Consider the following 20,411-nt stretch of genomic DNA (forward strand, 5'->3'; position numbering starts at 1 on the left):
AAAGAAACTGTGCAAAATGGTAAATTATGCGGCAAGTCCATGTCACGGACCTGGCGATGGTTTACTGGCCGAAATTAGTTTTTAGTAAGGGTACTTTAGACTTTTTCCTAATTATTAGCTAATGAACCTAGACGTTTTTAGGACCTAATTCAGTTCTATAAATTAATCTAAACCTCTAATTCTATTCATTCTTCTACAATTCACCTACTCAAATATTTCTCTCTCTATAAAAGACTCTCAAGGACTCCATTGAATACTTCAAGAAAATTCACTCAAGCTCTCCATCAATTTCTCAAGTTTTCTATCAAATTAAAGTATGATATTTAGGGGTTTTATGATCTCTAGTCCAATTACATGAATTATGATTCAAATTTTAATTATGAGTCTATTTTAATATAAATTGATGGTTATTGCATTGAATTGAAGAGTTTTCTTATGATTTCTCCTATTTTGATCTCTAGGGTTCATGATGTAAAATATGAGTATTTTCAATTATACTTCCTAGTGATATTATCTTTATAAATTATGTATGGGCTGATAGAAGGTATATGATCATGCATGTTTTCAAGACAATTACATGATTTTCAAGTCAATTGGTTATGCAATTGAGTTCTACTCTAAGTTCAAGGTATAAATTTCATGCAAGTTATGAAGTAAGGTGACTTAGGACCCTATGTGGTGACCTAGGGCCTAACTATATGAATTATGCAAATATGATTGTAATGATGAAAGGACAATTATCACATTACAAGTATGTTATAAAAATGAGCTACTCTATGATTTCAAACCTATGATAATGACTATAATATATGTCATTTATGATTTCTATGCTATGTCTATATTCCATGTGATTTGACTTAGCATCGAGTGGACTTGAGGTGGGGGCCCTACCAAAAGACATAGTAGAAGCCTCATGTCCTAGAAACTATGTACCACCGTAGGTTGCCTCATGGCTTAGCTATTGGATCCATATATAGCGTATCTATGACCCGCCTAGCGGGGTAGAGTCTATCTTAGCAAGTAGACTCCCCTTTTCTTTGTTGTATGGGGAGATGACAGGATTCCATGTTATATCCCGCATGGTCTTATTATCGGTTATGTTTCCTATCCCACATAGTATGATCTCCTATGTATGCCTTGATTTTTAAATTATGCTTTTTAAATGCTTTGGTCATTATGGTTTTCTCATGACTTTACTTATCTCGTCTTATCATGTTTTTTACTTGACCATTGCATCTCATGATTTATATTACATGTCATGCCCTCATACTTAGTACATTTTAATATACTAATGCATACTTTTTGCCTACACTGTCTTATAATATAGGACTTGAGGTTGAAGATCATATTTATCTACGTGGCTAGTTAAGCTTTCCTATACGGCAGTGTGTGTGGTGAGTCCTTATATATCGAGGACTAGTCATTGAGTTGGTTATTATTTTTAAAAACTTTTGTTGTATTTAATATTAAGGATGAGCTAGGGATATGTCTTAGCCCCCGCCTATGCTCATGAGTAGAGGCATCTAGTTGGACAAATGTTTCAAGTCTATGTTCTCATGTGACTTTCTTCAATTTCTATTCATGGTTTATACTCTCTTATGATGTTTCTGCTTTTACTTTACCTTATGTATGGTTATGATACGTACAAGAGTCTTGGTTGAAGCCCTTCATGGTTTCAATCGCCGTGTTATAAGTGTTTATCGTAAGACTTTTTTTCCCTAATGGTCTTTCTTTACAATTTTCATAAATATGGCTCCACGAAGACCACCATTTCAAAGGGGAAATAATGATAATGAAGCCTAAGCTCCCCCGACTCCTCAAGATAATGGACCTCTACCAGAACAAGTGCCCAATGTGGAGTTTCGAACTACCATTACTATGCTATACCAAGTGGTGACTAACCAAATATTTTAGGCTCCTTCTAATGTTCTTATTCCATCCTCAAGATTGAGGGACTTTTCATGAATGAATCCTCCGGAGTTTTATAGCTCAAAAGTTGATGAGGATCCTCAAGAGTTCATTTATGAGGTATACAAGATAGTGAGTATTATGGGAGTGACTTCGGAAGAAAAAGCAGAGTTGGCGGCTTACTTACTTAAGGGTGTTGCCCAAGTTTGGTAAACTCAATAGAGAGAGGGTGGATGAAGGTCTTATTAAATGGGAAGCTTTCAAACTTGCTTTCCTTGATCACTTTATCCCTCTTGAGTTAAGGGAGGCTAAAGTGTTGGAGTTTATAAATCTTCGACAAGGCAATATGGGGATGAAGGACTATTCCCTCAAGGGACGTTGTCCTAGGTTTACCTCAGACTTCCAGCAGTATTGATATATTTGGGTCATCGTAGATCGACTTACTAAATCGGTGCATTTTCTCCCTGTTCAATTTACCTTTAGTGCTGAGTTATTGTCTCATATCTACATTTCAGAGATATTTACATGGAGTACTAGTATCCATTATATCAGACCAGGGTTTACAATTTACCTCCATCTTCTATAGAGCATTTCAAAGAGAGTTGGGTACTCAGGTTGATTTGCATATGCAATTCCATCCCTAGACCAATAGCTAGTCAGAGCATACTATCCAGGTCCTAGAGGATATGTTGCAGGGCTATGTGTTATAGTTTGGCGGACAGTGGGATCAGTTCTTTCCCTTAGTTGAGTTTGTGGTGAATAATAGTTATTATTTTAGTATTCAAATATCCCCATTTGAGGAGTTGTATAGTAGACGTTGTTGTACTCCCATTAGCTGTTTTGAGTCCATAGAGACAAATCCATATACCACAGATTTACTTCAGGATGCTTTGGCTAGTATTCGGATTATTCAAGACAGATTGAGGACAGCACAGAGTCAACATCAGAGTTATGCCGACCGCAGACACTGATTCTTATGTTTCGAGGTTTATGGCGATTGTTTCTGAGAGTATCTCCCTTAAAGGGGGTGATTAGATTTGGCCGATGGGGTAAGCTCAGTCCCCACTATATTAGGCCATTTGAGATCTTGAGGCGAGTTAGGCCGATTGCATTTGAGTTAGCCTTGCCTCCAGCATATTCATCTATACACCTGATTTTCTATGTATCGAAGTTGCGCCGATACATACAATTTCTATATTTCTGTATGTATCTCATTGGTCATTGTATTTCTATAGAGACCTAGGAAATTTGGGAGTTGGTGGCACTGATGGAGCGGTTGTCAGGGCATTCGTTTGGGAAATATGCAGTTTTCCAGGGTAGAAGGCCAATTATAACTGGAAAAGGAACTTTCAAGCAAAATCTTAGAAAACATCCTCGGAATAAAATTCTGATAGTTCCATCAGCTCAAGAATGGAGAAATTAGGCTAGAGGCGTGGTTGACTCAAGATCCGAGGCTTTAGATTCGAGTTTAAAATACTTTTGGCAAATTTAATTTAGAAATGGGCTAAAAGTTGACTTTAGCCAATAACCTTGGAAAACATGCTTGGATAAGAATTCTAATAGTGCGCTCAACTCTAGAATGTCAATTTTAGTCTAGAATGAGCTTTCATTTGGTTTCCGAGGCTTCTGGGTTCATTTTGTCCCCCTCGGTAAATTTTTATATAAGGAAGTGGGACCCATATTTGGTCGTAATGACTACCAATGGAAATTCTGACTTCATTATTGAGTCCACAATGTTGTTTCCAATTAGATTCCATAGATGGTTTGTGTTTTTCTAACTTTGGATGAGTCCGGAGCATCAAAATTAAGTTTGAAGGGTTGTGAAGTCAAAGGCGGTGGTGACATGCAAAATTGAGTGACACCACATGGCTGGACGACGTGAAGCCACATGGCAGCATGTATTTATATTGTTAAGGTCCCTTATTCCTTTCCAGAAATGAAAAGTTTTAAAATAAAAATTTTAGACTCGATTTCGCATTCAATTTTAGTCTGATTTAAGTGATTTCGGAGGCTATCTTGTGTGAAATTTCGAGGAAAACATTGTGGGAGTATCAACAACTGCTTTTGGCACGTAGTTCATGGTAATTTTTCCTTTTTGTTTCTGTTTGGTATTGAATTTAGCCGAAAACTTCAGAATGTGATAACTAGGCCTTTTCTTATCAGCATTTAGTGAAATCTTGATCTAAATTGAAGGATTTTCTAAGCTTAACATTGTGGTATAGTTGGATTCTACTGATTTTATTATATTTTGGAGGAATTTGATAAAGAAATTGTTTGAAACATAAGTTTTCCGATAAGAAATATTATTTAGTTTTGGGTTGGTTTCGTTGATCTAAGCCTCATTTTAAGCTCAATTTCAAGCTATGCTTAGGGAGACGTAGAGGTCGTGTTAAGGGTTTTTTGGGGGATTTTGGGTGAAGGCCCCACCTTTTCCTATTTTAGTCACAATTAACTTTTCTTCTATGTTTCTTGGAATTTTGGTATTAATACGATCGTATTAACGCCGTGAACCATGTTTTGACAACCGAACAACATTTGGAGGCAATCCAGAATGGGAAAGCTCATGCAGACTGAGCCAGAGTACTTTTATTCGCCTTCCAGGTAGGCTAGGCTTCCCCTTTCTTTTAGATGAGTTAGAATACGTAAATCTTGCCTGGATAGCTGTATAATTGTTGGAATTACTGGATTAAAACTGTATTTACTAAATTTGATGAGTAAAAGGTCATAACTACTGAATTTGATCTGTTAGAGGCTATAATTATTGCGGTTGATACGTCGGAGGTTGTAACTGCTAGATTTACTATATTAACTGATACATAGTGCTGACATGGTATCTGTTTAACCGGCTAGAATTGTTGTGAGCTATATACTGATTAATGTGCGATATTTTTGGGTAATGGCTAGGCATAATTTGGGAGTAAGAGGCTCAGTGCGACTTTGGGGTTATGTTCAATTTGAGATCTTGGGGTTATGTTCAATACCCATACCAATACACCTATAAACCCTATTTTTGTGTGTAGGTGTACCTTATGGGCTTATGGGGGCCCAGTTGGCGTACAGGAATAGACATTAGGACCTTACACCTATGTACATTTGTATACCTTCACCTCTTCCTAGTTACGTCCTTGGTACAAACATACGTCACCTGGGTTGCTTGAATCTACAGAGAGTATCACTTGGCTTTTTTCGGCAGACAATGTTTACAATGCATAGTCTAGTTATTCTTACAATATTTTCTATATTTCACTCAGTCAGCTGATGATGCCTACTGGTACCTCACATTCATACTCACCCCTACTTTTCTACATCTATCCATGGTGCAGGTCCAAGCACGTGCCACCATCGCTGCCTTCGATCTACCATTACCGTCCTAGGATACTTTTGGTGAGCATCAGACGGCTTTTGGGATCTTCTGCAGTCTCCTTCTATCTAGCTTGGATGTCTTTGTATCCAGACACTAGCCTATGTACATAGTTTTTGCTTGTATTTGAATTTGTATTACTTAGAGTCTGTATATTTTTATTTTTGTCTATAGTAGCTTTGTACAGTTGACTTCCAGGTTCTGGGATAGGCTATCTTTGGCTTGTATTGTTGTTGTTTAGCTATAGTCATTCACAGTTTGCTAGACAGGTCACCTTGGTTATTGGGTTGGCTTGCTTGTAGGCAGGATATAACAGGCACCATCATGACCTATAGTGTCAGGTCATGACAATTATTCAAATCAAGATCTAGCTTTTTAGGAGAATAAAAGTATGATCCCATGCTCTACAAAGCACTTACCATCTCATCGTACTCCTCTAAGGCATCACCCTCAAAATTCATGATCACGGCAACTAACAGTTAACTTTTCCTCAATAGATATCTCAATTATTGCTCATCAGCTATATCGATCACGGTCATCATAATCATGTCTCTAGGCTGTTTCATCAATTTGCACACTTTGAATTTGAATTCCTTATTGTTCAGCCTGAATGTGAGCTCACCGCTTTCCATATCTACTAAAGTTTTGCTTGTGGCCAAAAATGGACTTCCCAAGATTATGGGAACTTCAAAGTCCACCTCGCAGTCCAAGATGAAAAAATCACCAGGGAATTCACTCAACTCTCACCAGCACATCACATAAAATCCCCACAGGCTTCTTCACTGGTTGGTCAGCCATCAACAACCTCATTATAGTCGGTTTGTGAGATCCTAAGGCCAACTGTCCATAGATAGCAAGTAACCAGGTCCTTTATGAATTTTTCATAGACCGACATTTTCTCCAACGCTTCTATCAATGTTATGTTCACAAACAGTTCTTTCAACATAGTAATGAATTTCAAGATTTTGCCATCTTCAACCTTCTTCTTTAATCTTTGTGGGAATGGAGGAGGCAGTTTGTTAATCGGTGATAATGATAGTACTACTTCTGCATCAACTTGTTGTTTGCCTTTTGACTTCCTTGTCAACTTTGTCTTTTCTACCATCTCCTCAACCTCACCATCATCATCTATCATAACAATATCATTCGTACCACTTTTTGAATCCTCGTCAGTATTAAATGCAACATCCTTTTCCTACTCAATACCTGCAGGTGTTGGTCCCTAAATTATCTTACCACTCCTAGTGGTCATTACCGTACATTGCCTGTCTTTCTTTGGGTTTTGTACAATGTCACTAGGAGGTTTGCTAATCTTTCTCTAATTAAATGCTACTGATAATTGTAGTTGTCCCATATGATGCTTTAAGTGTTTAATGGTAGTGAAGTGTGAATATACACACTGAATCATGTTGGACATGTCGCCTTGCAGATTTTTGACACCCGCGTCAGGTGACTCTACCTTTTGCAGAACCTTGGCAAACATATCTTCCATTATTGTCACGACTCGAACTAGGGCCTAGCCGTGACAAGAAAATTAGGATTTTTAAAAAAACTCCAACCAAGACTCTTAGCATATCATAAGCATACATAAGGTAAAAAATAAGTGAAAACTAATAAAATTCCAAGAATATAGCATAACTAGAAAAAATCATGACAACATAGACTCCTTATACAATACGTCAAACATGCCTCTACATGACTACATAGGTGGGGACTAGGACACGTTCCTAGCTCACCCTCAAGAAAGTAATGACATGACATAGAATAATCCTTAAACATCATCAAAGTCTAGGAATGACAATAAAAAAAAGAATGACTCCGCTTTCTCTCGTAGCATGAGGACTCACCAATCTTCACAATAGATCACCTACTATCCATAAGAATAAGATGGAACGTGCATTCGCACATTGTGATATAATATAGGCAATAAATATGCATTAGTACGTTTGAATGTACTAAGTATGTAGGCAATGTAATGCATAATTAAAATTATTTTTGAGCAAACGGCCATCTAAAATAGTGTGATAAGAGAAGTAGTGAAACTGTAAGTAAGCATAAGAAAGATCAATGCAAAATAAACCATAAGAGCATCATTAAAAAGTAAAGTATAGGAGTAATATTGTAGAGCATCATAAGAACAATACATATGTGGGATATAACCATAACCAACATTAAGACCATGCGAGCTATAACATGGAATTCGATGATCCTAACATCGAGAAGAAGTGAGGCCACTTGACAAGGTAGGCTCCGTCCAACATTATCATCAGTAAGAGCTATATGTGGATCCACTAGCTAGGCAATATTGGCAATCCTATGGTGGCAACGTAGTTTAAAGGACTAGAGCTTCCTAATAAAGCTTAGGTTGAGTCCCCACCTCAAATTCCTCTCGGTGCTAAGTCAACATCCCACGAAAGACATATCATATCATAATAATCAATCATAATTGTCATAAATCACAAGCCTTTCATAATCATACTTTAGAAACATGTTCATAGGATAGCTCATCATCATGTAACTCATGTAATGTGGGTGTAGGACTTCCATCATTATAAATCCTTTTCATATAACATTTTAAGGATCTTAAGTCACCCTCATTCATAAAGCTTGCTTACATACGTGAAATTCATGATCATAGCATATACTTGAAATTTGGGTAGAACATGAATACCTGATCAATTGACTCGAAAATTATGAAATTGGATTGAAAACATGCATGATAACATACTTTCTATCAACTCATACATAATTCATAAAGATAATATCATTTGGAAGTATAATTGAAAGTACCTATTAGTCATATCATGAACCCTAAAGATCAATGTACTAAAATTAATCGAAAAGGACTTCAATTCAATACAATAATTATCAATTTATATTAAAAATAGATTCATAATCATAATTAGAAACATAATTCATGTAATTGGAATGAAGATCATAAAACCCATAAAAATACATACTTTAATTGATTGAAAAGAGAAGAATTTGTTGAGCTCCATAGGTAAAAGTACCTTAGGATCAAATACCCACATACCTTGAATGAGAAGACCAACGAATTTGGAAGAATTTAAGAGTTTTGATGGAGAGATTGAGTCAATTTCTTAGATATCTACAATGGAGTCATTGAGAGCTTTTAGTAGAGAGATAAATATTTGAATAAGTGAATTCTGATTGAATGGATGAAAGTAGAGGTCTAGAATAGTTTATAAAGCCAAATTTAGTCCTAAAAATGTCCAGGTTCATTAACTAACAATTAGAAAAATTTCTAAGGTATCCCCAATTAAAAATTGAATTCGGACAAAAAAACCCTATCAAGTTCATGATGCGGATGTGCTCCCAGATAGGCCAATTTTGAACGAATGAAAGTTTGGCCAGATCTTGACTCGAGAAAACATTACACTATGTGGGAGAAAGCGGGCAATGCAGACTTGCCGTGAACCTTACTGTTCTGTGCAATTTCTTTAAAAAGTTTATCTTTGGATATACGGGTCCTAAAAATCCACCGAGGGTTTTTTGGAATGCTTACCCTTCATATATCATAATCTAACATTCAAACACCTAGAATATTACAATATGTCCCCCGGGAAATATTCGTCCTTGAATGAGGTAGAACTAGCTTGAGTAGAGTAGAGTGTATAGCTTAACAACCCCGCACGAATACAATAATGCAATTTAAATATCATTTAAAATCAGGATCATGAGTATGAATGTATGTAATGAGACATCGAGAGATTGGAATGTGACAATTGGAGGATTCGAGCATGAAGATCTATATACCTTAGGTCATAAAGGAAGGAAATGATAGGGATATCATTTCATCATGTCCACCTCCACTTCCCAAGTAGCACTTTCAACTTCTAGGTTTCTCCAAAATACTTTAATGGATGCAACTTCCTTGTTCCTTAATCTTTTAACTTGGCAGTCCAAAATATCAACCAGAATTTCCTCATAAGTCAAGTTATCTTCAACACTCACATTACCCAAAGGCACAATAGTATTGGGATCACCAACACATTTCCTTAACATTGATACATGGAATACTAGATGAACCGGGGCTAATTCTATTGGAAGCTCAAGTTCATAGGCCACTTTACAAATACGCCTTAGGATCCTATATGGTCCTACATATCGGGGACTAAGTTTCCCCTTCTTTCCAAAATGCACTACTCCTTTCATTGGCAAAATCTTCAAGTAAACCCAATCTTCCATATCTAATTCAAGATCTCTTCTTCTAACATCCGAATAGGACTTTTGACGACTTTGGGAAGTCCTTAACCCTTCTAGAATAATCTTGACCTTCTCCAAAGCCTCAAAAACTAACTCGGGGCATAATAAGGCACCCTCTCCCACTTCAAACCATCCAATGGGTAATTGGCATTTTCTTCCATACAAGGATTCAAATGGTCCCATTCCAATACTTGATTGGTAACTATTACTGTATGAAAACTTGACTAATGGTAGGTGATTATCCCAACTTCCTTTGAAATCAAGGACACATTCCCTTAACATATCTTCTAGAGTTTGGATTGTCCTTTTGGATTGCCCATCATCTTGAGTGTGAAATACAGTTCTTAACTTAACTTGGGTACCAAGACCCTTTTGAAAGGACTTCCAAAAGTGAGAAGTAGATTGAGTGTGATGATCTGAAATGATGGACAAAGGAACACCATGTAACTTTACCAATTCTGGATATTTATTTTAGCATAATCTTCGGCACTATAAAAAGTCTTAACTGGGAGGAAATGGGCCAACTTGGTCATTCTATCTACTACCAACCAAATAGAATCATGTTGCCTATGGATACGAGGTAAACCTATTATGAAGTCCATGTTCACATCTTCCCTTCCAAGTAGGAATTTCAATATTTTGGGTTAGACCACCCGGCCTTTGATGTTCAATATTCACTTTTAGGAAATTTGAACATTCTGCCACAAACTTTGCTATGTCCCTTTTCATATCCCACCAATACATTTCTGTCAAATCTCTATTCATTTTGGTGGAAATTGGATGTATCGAATATCTAGAGTTATGGACTTCACTCAATATCATTTCTCTTAGGCCATCAACATTTGGAGCACATAATCTAACTTGGTAATGAAGTAATCCATCTCCCCATTGGCAAAAAACCTCAATCTTCTTATCAACCACTAATTTCTTCAACTCAACTAAAATTGGATCCATGTCTTGCTTTGCCTTTTCATCCGCTACCAATGATGATTCTGAACCATTTTGAACAAGAATACCACCCTCATTAGAGTCACTAAATCTTACCCCCCAAATGGGCCAATCAGTGTACATCTCTAACGAGAGGGTCTTTAGTAATTTGGACCCTCCAACTTGGGAAACAAGTCTTCAAACTTTGCAGGACTAAAGGAGAGGATATACATGCTAACTCCATAAAGTTTCAATTCAAATGGATAATTGGAGACGTTAGTCGAGCGGCTTGGAAAATGATAACACTCTCCAAAGCTCTTACTGAGGTCCCCTCTCTATTGATAGTCTGTGTATATTATGTTTTGTTTGGGCTTGTTTGTTGTATTATTGCAGGTGTCTGGAGCAATATATTAGCATTCTTCAACAACAAATACATAGACAAGAGCACAACAACATCTTCCAAACCCCCTGCAACCTCTAAGCCTCAGCAGGGCAGTAGGTGCAGGGTAGGGAGTAACTTGTGGACTTGTCCAAAGTCTCCCAAACTTTGCAGGATGGTAGCATATATATTTTTGATAAGGCCCAAGGAATTTCATCCCAAACGGATAATTTTAGACGTTAGGCGAGCGAGCTTGAAACAATCAGCTGTCTTAAGCTTAAAAAGGAAGAAATTTGCTAAATGGAAGCTCCAACTTGGGAATCAAGCCTTCAAACTTTACAAGGCTAAAGTAAAGAATATATATGCAAACCTCATGAAATTTCAGCTCAAACGGATAAGTGGAGACGTTAGTCGAGCGACATGGAAAATGCTAACAGGCTCCAAAATCCTATTTGAGATCCATTCCTCTCTACTAACCTGTATATGTCTATGCTTGTCTTTGGTTACTTGCTGTGTATTTGCAGGTTGTTGGAGACTTACACCAACATGCTTTAACATCAAAATCATAGAGGACAACATCTGCAGCAGCTCAACACCTGCAGCAGCCCAACACCTGCAACACCTGCAGCAGCTCAACACTTGTTTGCTTTGTTGCTTGTCTTTGGTTGACTTTCTTTGCTTAGAACCTATTTGGCACTGCTATGAGGGCTGCAGTAACCTTGGGCTTATATGGAGTAGCACACTCAGCTGGCCAACCACACTCTCTATTATCAACACACCCCAGCACCAACCTGCAGCAGACAAGGAACAAATCCAATCCACCTATGCCTTCTCTAATAACTCTAATAACACAACACTTGCAGCAACTCCTTTCTTGCTGGTTCTTGTTTGTTGTGTAGATGCAGATGTCAGGATGAACTCATCAACATGTGTTCCCAACACCTACATAGAGCACAGCACAGATACAACCACCAAAACAAATACCTTCACTAAGAGACCTACACAAGGACTATGCAGAGCAGCAACTTCCTTCTGGATTTTGTGGTTGTTTGGTTGCTTGTATTTGGCTGTTTATCTTGTTGGTTGTGTTTGTCTATGCAGGTACCCCAGCTTCACCCCCCTCCAGGAGAATGCATTGATCTCCATGATCAGTCATTCTCAGCTTCACCAATGCAGCTGGCAGACTGCTAAAAGGACTGCAGTATCTTGGGGCTGCTTTGGAGCAGCACCCTCAGCTTGCCAAACACATTCTCCACTACTAACACACTCCAGCAACAACTCCATCAACCTGCAGCAGACAAGAAACATATACAAGTTTGTTGGTTTTGTTATTTTGTGCAGGTGCTCCAAGAGGCCTAACCACCTCAAAACAAAGACCAACAAGCAGCCTAGGGAACCTGCAGCCACCTGCAGATTGGCAGCCTTGGATGCATTCCATCAACAGCTGCAACAGCTCCACCAACTTGCAGCAGCCAAGGAACAAATACAAGCTAATGCTACAGCAGCTTGCACACCTCTTTGGTTGTATGTATTGTTGGTCTTGTTTGGCTGTGCAGGTACAGGTCTGCAGCAACCATACATTTGGACCACCATGCAGCTACTTCCTTCCTTTCAACCTCCATAGCTGGTAATCATGATGCTGATACAAAGGCACACTTCACCTGGATTTACTTGGTACGACAAGACTAAAAGGAGCAAAGATGAAAGGAATTTCCCATCCCATGCGAGATAGAAGTTTCGTATGCTTGTTCTTCTTCAATGTAGCTATGTCTGGTACGTAGCATAGTTGAATATGACTAGTGTAGGTTACTTTTCTTTTTTCTCATGGAAGGGGAGAGTCTCCCTCATTTATGCTTTCATAGTTGAATTGTACCGGGAGGAGTCCTCTCACAGGTTTAATGCTTTCTAGTTATAGTTAGTTTCTTTTTTGTATCGGGGATGAGTTAGCCGACCTTAATAGGTTAGCCGACTTATGACCCACCATAGGATCGGAGGTAAGGTTTATGTCCCCCTCCTTGTATTTTTTATTTTGATTATTTATGTTAAGGCTTGGGGGTGTTGCTTAACCCCTGACTGTGCACGAGAGGTGGGAGCCTCGTGTAGGGTCTGTTCCCGTAAAAAAAAAAAAAAAAAAAAGTGTACATCTCTAACTAACTCGTTCTTTTCATCTTCCACATGAGTAATACTATTCATGGATAATTGAATAAGAGCATCGGCAACAACGTTTGCATTACCCAGATGGTAAAACACACTTATATCATAGTCCTTTAAGAGTTCAAGACACCTTCTTTTTCTATGGTTCAAGTCCCTTTGGCTAAACACATATTGCAATTTTTTGTGGTTAGTAAATATATCAACATGCACCTTATAAAGATAGTGACCCCAAAGTTTCAAAGCAAAGACAACTGTTGCCAATTCAAGATCATGAGTTGGATAATTTCGTTCATGCACTTTTAATTACCTAGAGGAATATGCTATCATTTTTCTATGTTGCATCAAAACACAACCTAATCCAACTTGTGGGGCATCACAATATACAACAAACCCATCAGGGTCTTTCGACAATGTCAAAATAGGAGCTGACGTAAGATGATCCTTCAATGTTTGGAAACTTCTTTCACACTCATCTGACCATTACAACTTTACAATCTTTTGGTTCAACTTAGTCAAAAGCGATGAAATAGATGAATACCCTTCTACAAACTTTCTATAATAACCGGCAAAACCCAAAAATCTATGAGTATTCGAAGGAGACAATGGTCTAGGCCAATTTTTTACTGCCTCCATTTTCTTTGGATCAACCATGTTACTATCACCGAAAACAATGTCACCAAATAATGCCATTGATTTCAACCAAAATTCACATTTACTAAACTTGACAAATAATTACTTGTCCCTTAAAGTTTGCAACATAATTTTCAAGTGACCCTTATTGTCTTCTTCATTTTGGGAATAAATAAATATATCATCAGTAAAAACTACCATAAACATATCTAAGTATGGTTTTAAAATCTGATTCATCAAATCCATAAAATAACGGAAGCATTAGTAAACTCAAATGACATAACCAAAAACTCAAAATGGATATACCTTGTTTGAAATGTCGTCTTGAGAATGTCACACTCCCTCTCTCTTAATTAGTGATAATCGAATCGGAGATAAATTTTGGAGAAGTGACCTGCACCTTAGAGTTGATCGAATAAATCATCTATTCTTGGAATGGGATACTTGTTATTTATGGTGACCTTATTCAATTGCCTATAATCTATACAAATGCAAAGTGACACATCCTTCTTCCTAACAAACAACACGGGAGAACCCCATCATGAAATACTTGGCCTTATGAAATCCTTATCTAACAAATCTTTCAATTGTTCCTTCAACTCCTTAAATTCTAACAGGGCCATACGATAAGGAGGGATAGAGATCTATTGAGTGTTGGGAAGAAGATCTATACCAAAATCTATTTTCCTTTTGGGAGGAATATCGGGAAGTCATCGGTAAACATATCAGGGAATTCACTCACTATAGGAACCAACACAATTGAAGAAAGTTCAAAATTTGTATCCTTAACCCACAATAGAAGATAGATACACCCCTTAGAAATCATTTTTCAGGCTTTTAGGCATGATATGAACTGACCCCTAAATACCAAATCACTACCCTTCCACTCAAGTACCGACTCATTAGTAAATTGGAATTTGACCATACGGATTCTACAATCAATAGATGCATAGAAAGCATGTAGCCAATCCATACCAAAAATAACATCAAATCTGTCATGTCAAGTTCAACAAGATCACACGGGATTATTCAATGCAAAATTGACATGGGGCAATCTCTATAGACTTTCTTAGATGGAACCAAATAGCCAATGGAAGTATAAATCAAAAAAGTCTCTAGAAAGATTTTGGGACATATATGAAATCTTATAGCAAGGTAAGGAGTAAAAGAAGCTAATTTGGAACCCGGATCAAGTAAATCATAAACATCAAAGTCAAAGGCCCGCAACATACCCATAACCACATCGGGAGACTCCTCAACATCTTGCCTAGATGGGAGTGCATAGAACCTTTTTGGCATTGGCCACCACTTTGTTGACCTTATCCACCTTGAGTAGCTTTTCCTTGAGGACATACTTCTCTCCCCTAGTTAGGGTATTTGGGGACCTTGTGCCCCATTTTACAACATCCAAAACAAGCACCCATACCAAACAAACATTTACCTTCATGGTTTCTCCCACACTTGGTACACTTAAGAGGAGTAGACTCACTATCACCACCACCTTGGGCCTTAAGGATAGGCACAGAATCCTTATCAAATCTTTGGTCTGAAGCTTGTGAAGATCCTTGGACTTGAAATGTCTGACCTTGTCAAAAACGTCCATTACCACCACTGGACTTGGGTTGAGAAAACCCACAATCAAATTGAGCTCTCTTGAACTCCCTCACCTTCCTCTCCTTACGCTTTTCCCCTTTAATTTATTTGGCATAGGTCATGAGACTAGAAATATCCATCTCTTTGATAAGCATAGTGGTTCAGCACACTTTAATCACCAAGTGGGACATACCCAAAATAAACTTACTCATTCGAGTTAAGAGAGTCAACTACCAAAGAAGGGGCACACTTGGACAATTTTGTAAAGTTGAGGGCATATTCCCTCACACTCATATTACCTTTCTTGAGTTTGATAAACTCCAACACCTTTGAATCCCTCAACTCAAGTGGAAAGAAATAGTCAACAAAAGCAACTTTGAAATTCTCCTAACCTGTGGGACCTTCTTTAACCCTTTCGGTCTTCTATTGATGATACCATACATGAACAACACCCATGAGTTGGTAGGCCACCAACTCTACCTTCTCCTCCGAAGACACCCCCATAATAGTCTTGGGGATCCTAATCAACCTTGCAACTATGAAACTCAGGAGGTTTCATCCTTGTGAAATCCCTAACCCTTGAAATCGGTGTAGACACATTGGAAGGAGCCACTACTCTTTGATTCACTTAAAAAGTCATGGCTTGGTCTAGTATAGAGATGGCAGTCCGAAACTCAGTATGAGAAACTTGATCCGCTAGAGGATCGTTAGGAGCATGAGGGGCTTGTCCCTCATTAGCATTAACCTCTCTTGGAAGTGAAGCTCTTCTTGGAGGCATTTTCTAAAAATCTCAAAGAATAATTATTAGGGGGAAAAGACTTAGAGTACATTCTATTGCACGATATATATTATGAAAGAGGTGAGGATTTCCTAAGACGCCCCATAGCCTTCTACTCATAAATATGGCACACTTCACACCCATGAATAATACTCTACTTGACATGGCATGTTGGACTCCCTAAGAAAATTCAAAACCTTGGGCTCTGATATCAAGTTTATCAAGACCCAAACTAGGGCCTAGCCGTGATAAGGCAATTTGGATTTACAAAGAAACCCCAACCAGGCCTCTTAGCATATCATAAGCATACATAAGGTAAAAAATAAGTGAAAACTCATAAAATTCCAAGAATGTAGCATAACTAGAGAGAATCATGATAACATATGCCCAACATGCCTCTACATTACTACATAGGTGGGGACTCTAGGATATGCTTCTAGATCACCCTCAAGATAGTAATAACATGACATAGAATAGTCTTTAAACATTATCAAAGTATAGGAATGACAATAAAAGAGAAAATGACTTGGCTTGCCCTCGAAGTATGAGGACTCACCATACAATTTTCACACTGGATCACCTACTAGGCACAAGAATAAGATGGAGCATCCATCCCTACATTGTGATATAATGTAGGCAATAAAGTATGTTTTAGTACCTTTGAATGTACTAAGTATGTAGTCAATGCAATGCATAATTAAAACCATGTTTCTGTAAATGACCATCTCAAATTGCATGATAAGAGAAGTAGTGAAATCATAAGTAAGCATAAGAAAGATCAATGAAAATTAAACTATAAGAGTATCATTAAAAATTAAAGGATATGATTAATCTTGTAAGTATCACAAGAACCATATATATGTAGGAGATAACCGTAACAAACATTAAGACCATGCGAGCTATTACATGGAATTTGATGATCCCCACATCGAGAAGGGGGGAGGCTAATTGCCAAGGTAGGTTCCACCCAATATTATCATCATTATGTGTTATATGTGAATCCAATAGCTAGGCCATATTGTCAATCCTACGATGGCAACATAGTTTATGGGACTAGAGATTGCTACTGAGGCTTAGGTCGAGCCCCCACCTCAAGTCCTCTCGGTGCAAAATCAACATCCCACGAAATACATATCATATCATAATCATAAATTATACTTATCATAAATCACAAGTCTTTTCTAATAATACTTTACAAACATGTTCATAGGAATATCTCATCATTATGTGATTCATGTAATGTGGGTGTAGGCCTTCCATCGTTAGGAATCCTTTGCATGAAACATCATTAGGGTCTTAAATCACCCTCATTCATAAATTTTTCTTACATACTTGAAATTCATGATCATAGCATATATTTAAAATTAGGGTAGAATATGAATACATGATCTATTGACTTGGAAATCATGAAATTGAATTGAAAACATGCATGATCATATACTTTCTAGCAACCCATACATAATTCATAAAGATAATATCATTTGTGGAAGTATAATTGAAAGTACTCATAATTCATATCATGAACCCTAAAGATCAATGTAGTAAAATTCATAGAAAAATTCTTAAATTCAATGCAATAATCATCAATTTATATTAAAAATAGATTCATAAACAAAATTAGAAACATATTTCATGTAATTGGAATAAAGATCATAAAATCCATAAAAATACATACTTTAATTGATCGAAAATAGAAGAATTTGTTGGGCTCCATGGGTGAAACTACCCTAGGATAAAATACCCACATACCTTGAATGAGTAGACCAACGAATTTGGAAGAATTTGAGAGTTTGATAGAGAGCTTGAGTCAATTTCTTAGATGTCTACAATAGTGTCCTTGAGAGCTTTTTGTGGAGAGTGAAATATTTGAATAGGTGAATTGTGATAGAATGAATGAAATTAGAGGTTTGGAATCATTTATAGTGCCGAATTAGGTCCTAAAATGTCCAGTTCATGAACTAACAATTAGAGAGTTATCTAAAGTACCCCCCCCCCGACTTAGAAATTCAATTCGGATAGAAAAAACTCCACCAAGTCCATGACGCGGATGTGCTCCCATATAGGCCAATTTTGAGCGAATAAGATTTTGGCCAAATTTTAACTCGGGAAAAAATTGCACTGTGTGGGAGCAAGTGGACTACACAGACTTCCTGTTCACCTTACTATTTTGTGCAATTTCTTGAAAAAATTGTCTTTTGATATACGGGTCCTAAAAATTCACTCAGACTATTTTTGGAATTCTTACCCTTCATATATCATATTCCAACCTTCAAAAGCTTGGGATATTACAATTCTTGAATTTACAGAACCATTTCTAGCTCAATCAATGTTCATAGGAGGCACATGCACACTGCTTCAGTTGTTTTTAAAATTATCTTTGTTTTGCTAGCTCCCTTAAGCACAGTTTCTAGCTCGGTCATAGTAGCATCCTTTTGGAAACCCCCCCTTGTTGTTTAGATACGTAGCTTCCTCATCAAAGTCTATCTCTTGCTCATCATATATGTTTGTACCTTAATTGTATTTACTTTCTCATCACCTCTAGATAGTAAGCACTTGGTCAATAAATCAATTTGGGTTTTAATATGATCCATATCTTGGTCTCGCTCTTCTTCTCTCCTTCTTTGTTTAGCCGATATCTCAAATGTATAGCCCACTCCTCCAATCTCAGAATCTCTCGTGTGCCAAGACCTAGATGTCTTGGAAACCTTGTCCAAGATAGTTGATGCTTCTGCGAAAGTTTTAGAAATGAATGATCTACCACAAGCTTAATCAAAAATCGACTTAGTCACAAAGTTGCAAGACATATAGAATAGCTCCATCAAGTGCTCATCTATGAGATTATTCTTTGGGAACTTTTTCACCTTTTGACTAAAACTCAACCATGAGTCATGTAGTGCTTCATTAGGGAGCTGCTTGTGCGCATTTATCTCATCCTTGATTTGTAACTTTTTTGAAGGTGGAAAGAATAGCTCCAGAAATGCTTTCTTTGACTCTTTTAAGTTGGTAATAGAATCATGTGAGAGCTCATTTAGCCACTTTATTACCTCCCCAGACAGAGGCAATGAAAATAATCACAGACGTATCGTTGTTTGGCTAACTTCAGGGATATCAGAAGAGTTTCATGTAGCAATGATGTTCATTAAGTGTTAATGTGTATCATCTCCATTTTCTCCTTTAAATAGTCCTTTCAAGTTCAACAGCTAGAGCATGGTGCTAGTGATGATGTCTTCATGCCCAGTTGTAGTGGAGTAATAACAATAGCTCAGTAGCTCCCACTCCATGCATATCTGGATCATTATCCTTCAGAGCAAAGTCAATGGGTCATTGTTTCCCTCTACCTTTTGGCACTGGTAGAGAACGCTGAGGTTCATCATCCATATCTTCGTGATCATCCCCCAGATTATCATTGTTGCCATTGTTGGCTCCATCTTGAGCCTCCATAAGTTCTCTCAACCTTTGTGCCTCACGGTCTTGTGCATTCATTTTCCAAATAGATTTCAATAGCTCAGAATTGTAAGAGAGTAGTTGTTCACCCTTATTTCGGGTATTGAGTTTACATAAATCTATACATTACACAAAAAAATAAGAAACAAAAATAAAATTAGGAAATAATACTACAAACCAAAATAACTACTAATAGAGTATTTCAAAGCCGTATTACCTGGAAACGACATCAAAATTTGATACGCCCAAACTTACACTCCAATTAAGAAGTATAAAGTAGTCATTGTCAAATATAGAACCCAGCTAGGTTGGGATCAAACCCATAGGGAATGTAGAGGAAACAAGTCTACTAGCACTTACGTTCAGTTGTAAACACTATTTCCAAAAAGTAAAAATGCATAAAGTAAATTGGGGTTTTAAATGTTTAATCAGCAACAATTATCAAAGTTTGCATTAACAGAGAAAAATAAACTTAAGGTTTTGAATAGTATGAGAAGGTAGCTAGAACTATGTTCCCCATGACATGTAACTTAGTAGACGTCTCGTATTGGTGATATCATTTCAATGTGTTGCATACAAAATCTGGCAAGTTATGTACATCTAAACACCTTCCGGTCATATTAGATGAATTTCACTCTTTACCTTCCGTTCTCTAAATGTGTATCTAACTAATTCTTGATTTTGACCTCAGAAAACTATCTCCTTCCGGGCACAAGTTCTTAGACGAAGGTTTGGAACTTCAAACCAAAAGGTTTTATTTTCCTTATCACTACCCCTCTACCATGAAAGTAATGAATAGAGGCAAGTTTTAACGTGTGCACTTATTAAAAAGAAAATAAGATGAGGAAAATAACAATGCATGCTAAGCAAGGACGGAAATCCCCTATACATTTGCCTACGTTGTTATTCCGTCATGGTTTCTACAATCCTAGTTATGGGCTTTAGCTACTCATATTCATAAGTAAAGCATCAAGAATTGATGTAGAATTCATAAAACAATATATGTTTAT

General features: G+C 37.3%; 1 protein-coding gene across 1 annotated transcript; it reads right to left on the minus strand.

Moving 5' to 3' along the window:
• Positions 1–9,079: 9,079 nt before the first annotated feature.
• LOC129869798 (uncharacterized) lies at positions 9,080–9,679 on the minus strand. Its single transcript, XM_055944409.1, has one exon. It carries the CDS (start codon positions 9,677–9,679, stop codon positions 9,080–9,082), a length of 600 nt encoding a protein of 199 aa, XP_055800384.1.
• Positions 9,680–20,411: the final 10,732 nt, after the last annotated feature.

Source organism: Solanum dulcamara, chromosome 10 (genome assembly GCF_947179165.1).
Source record: "Solanum dulcamara chromosome 10, daSolDulc1.2, whole genome shotgun sequence".
Lineage (NCBI taxonomy): Eukaryota > Viridiplantae > Streptophyta > Magnoliopsida > Solanales > Solanaceae > Solanum > Solanum dulcamara.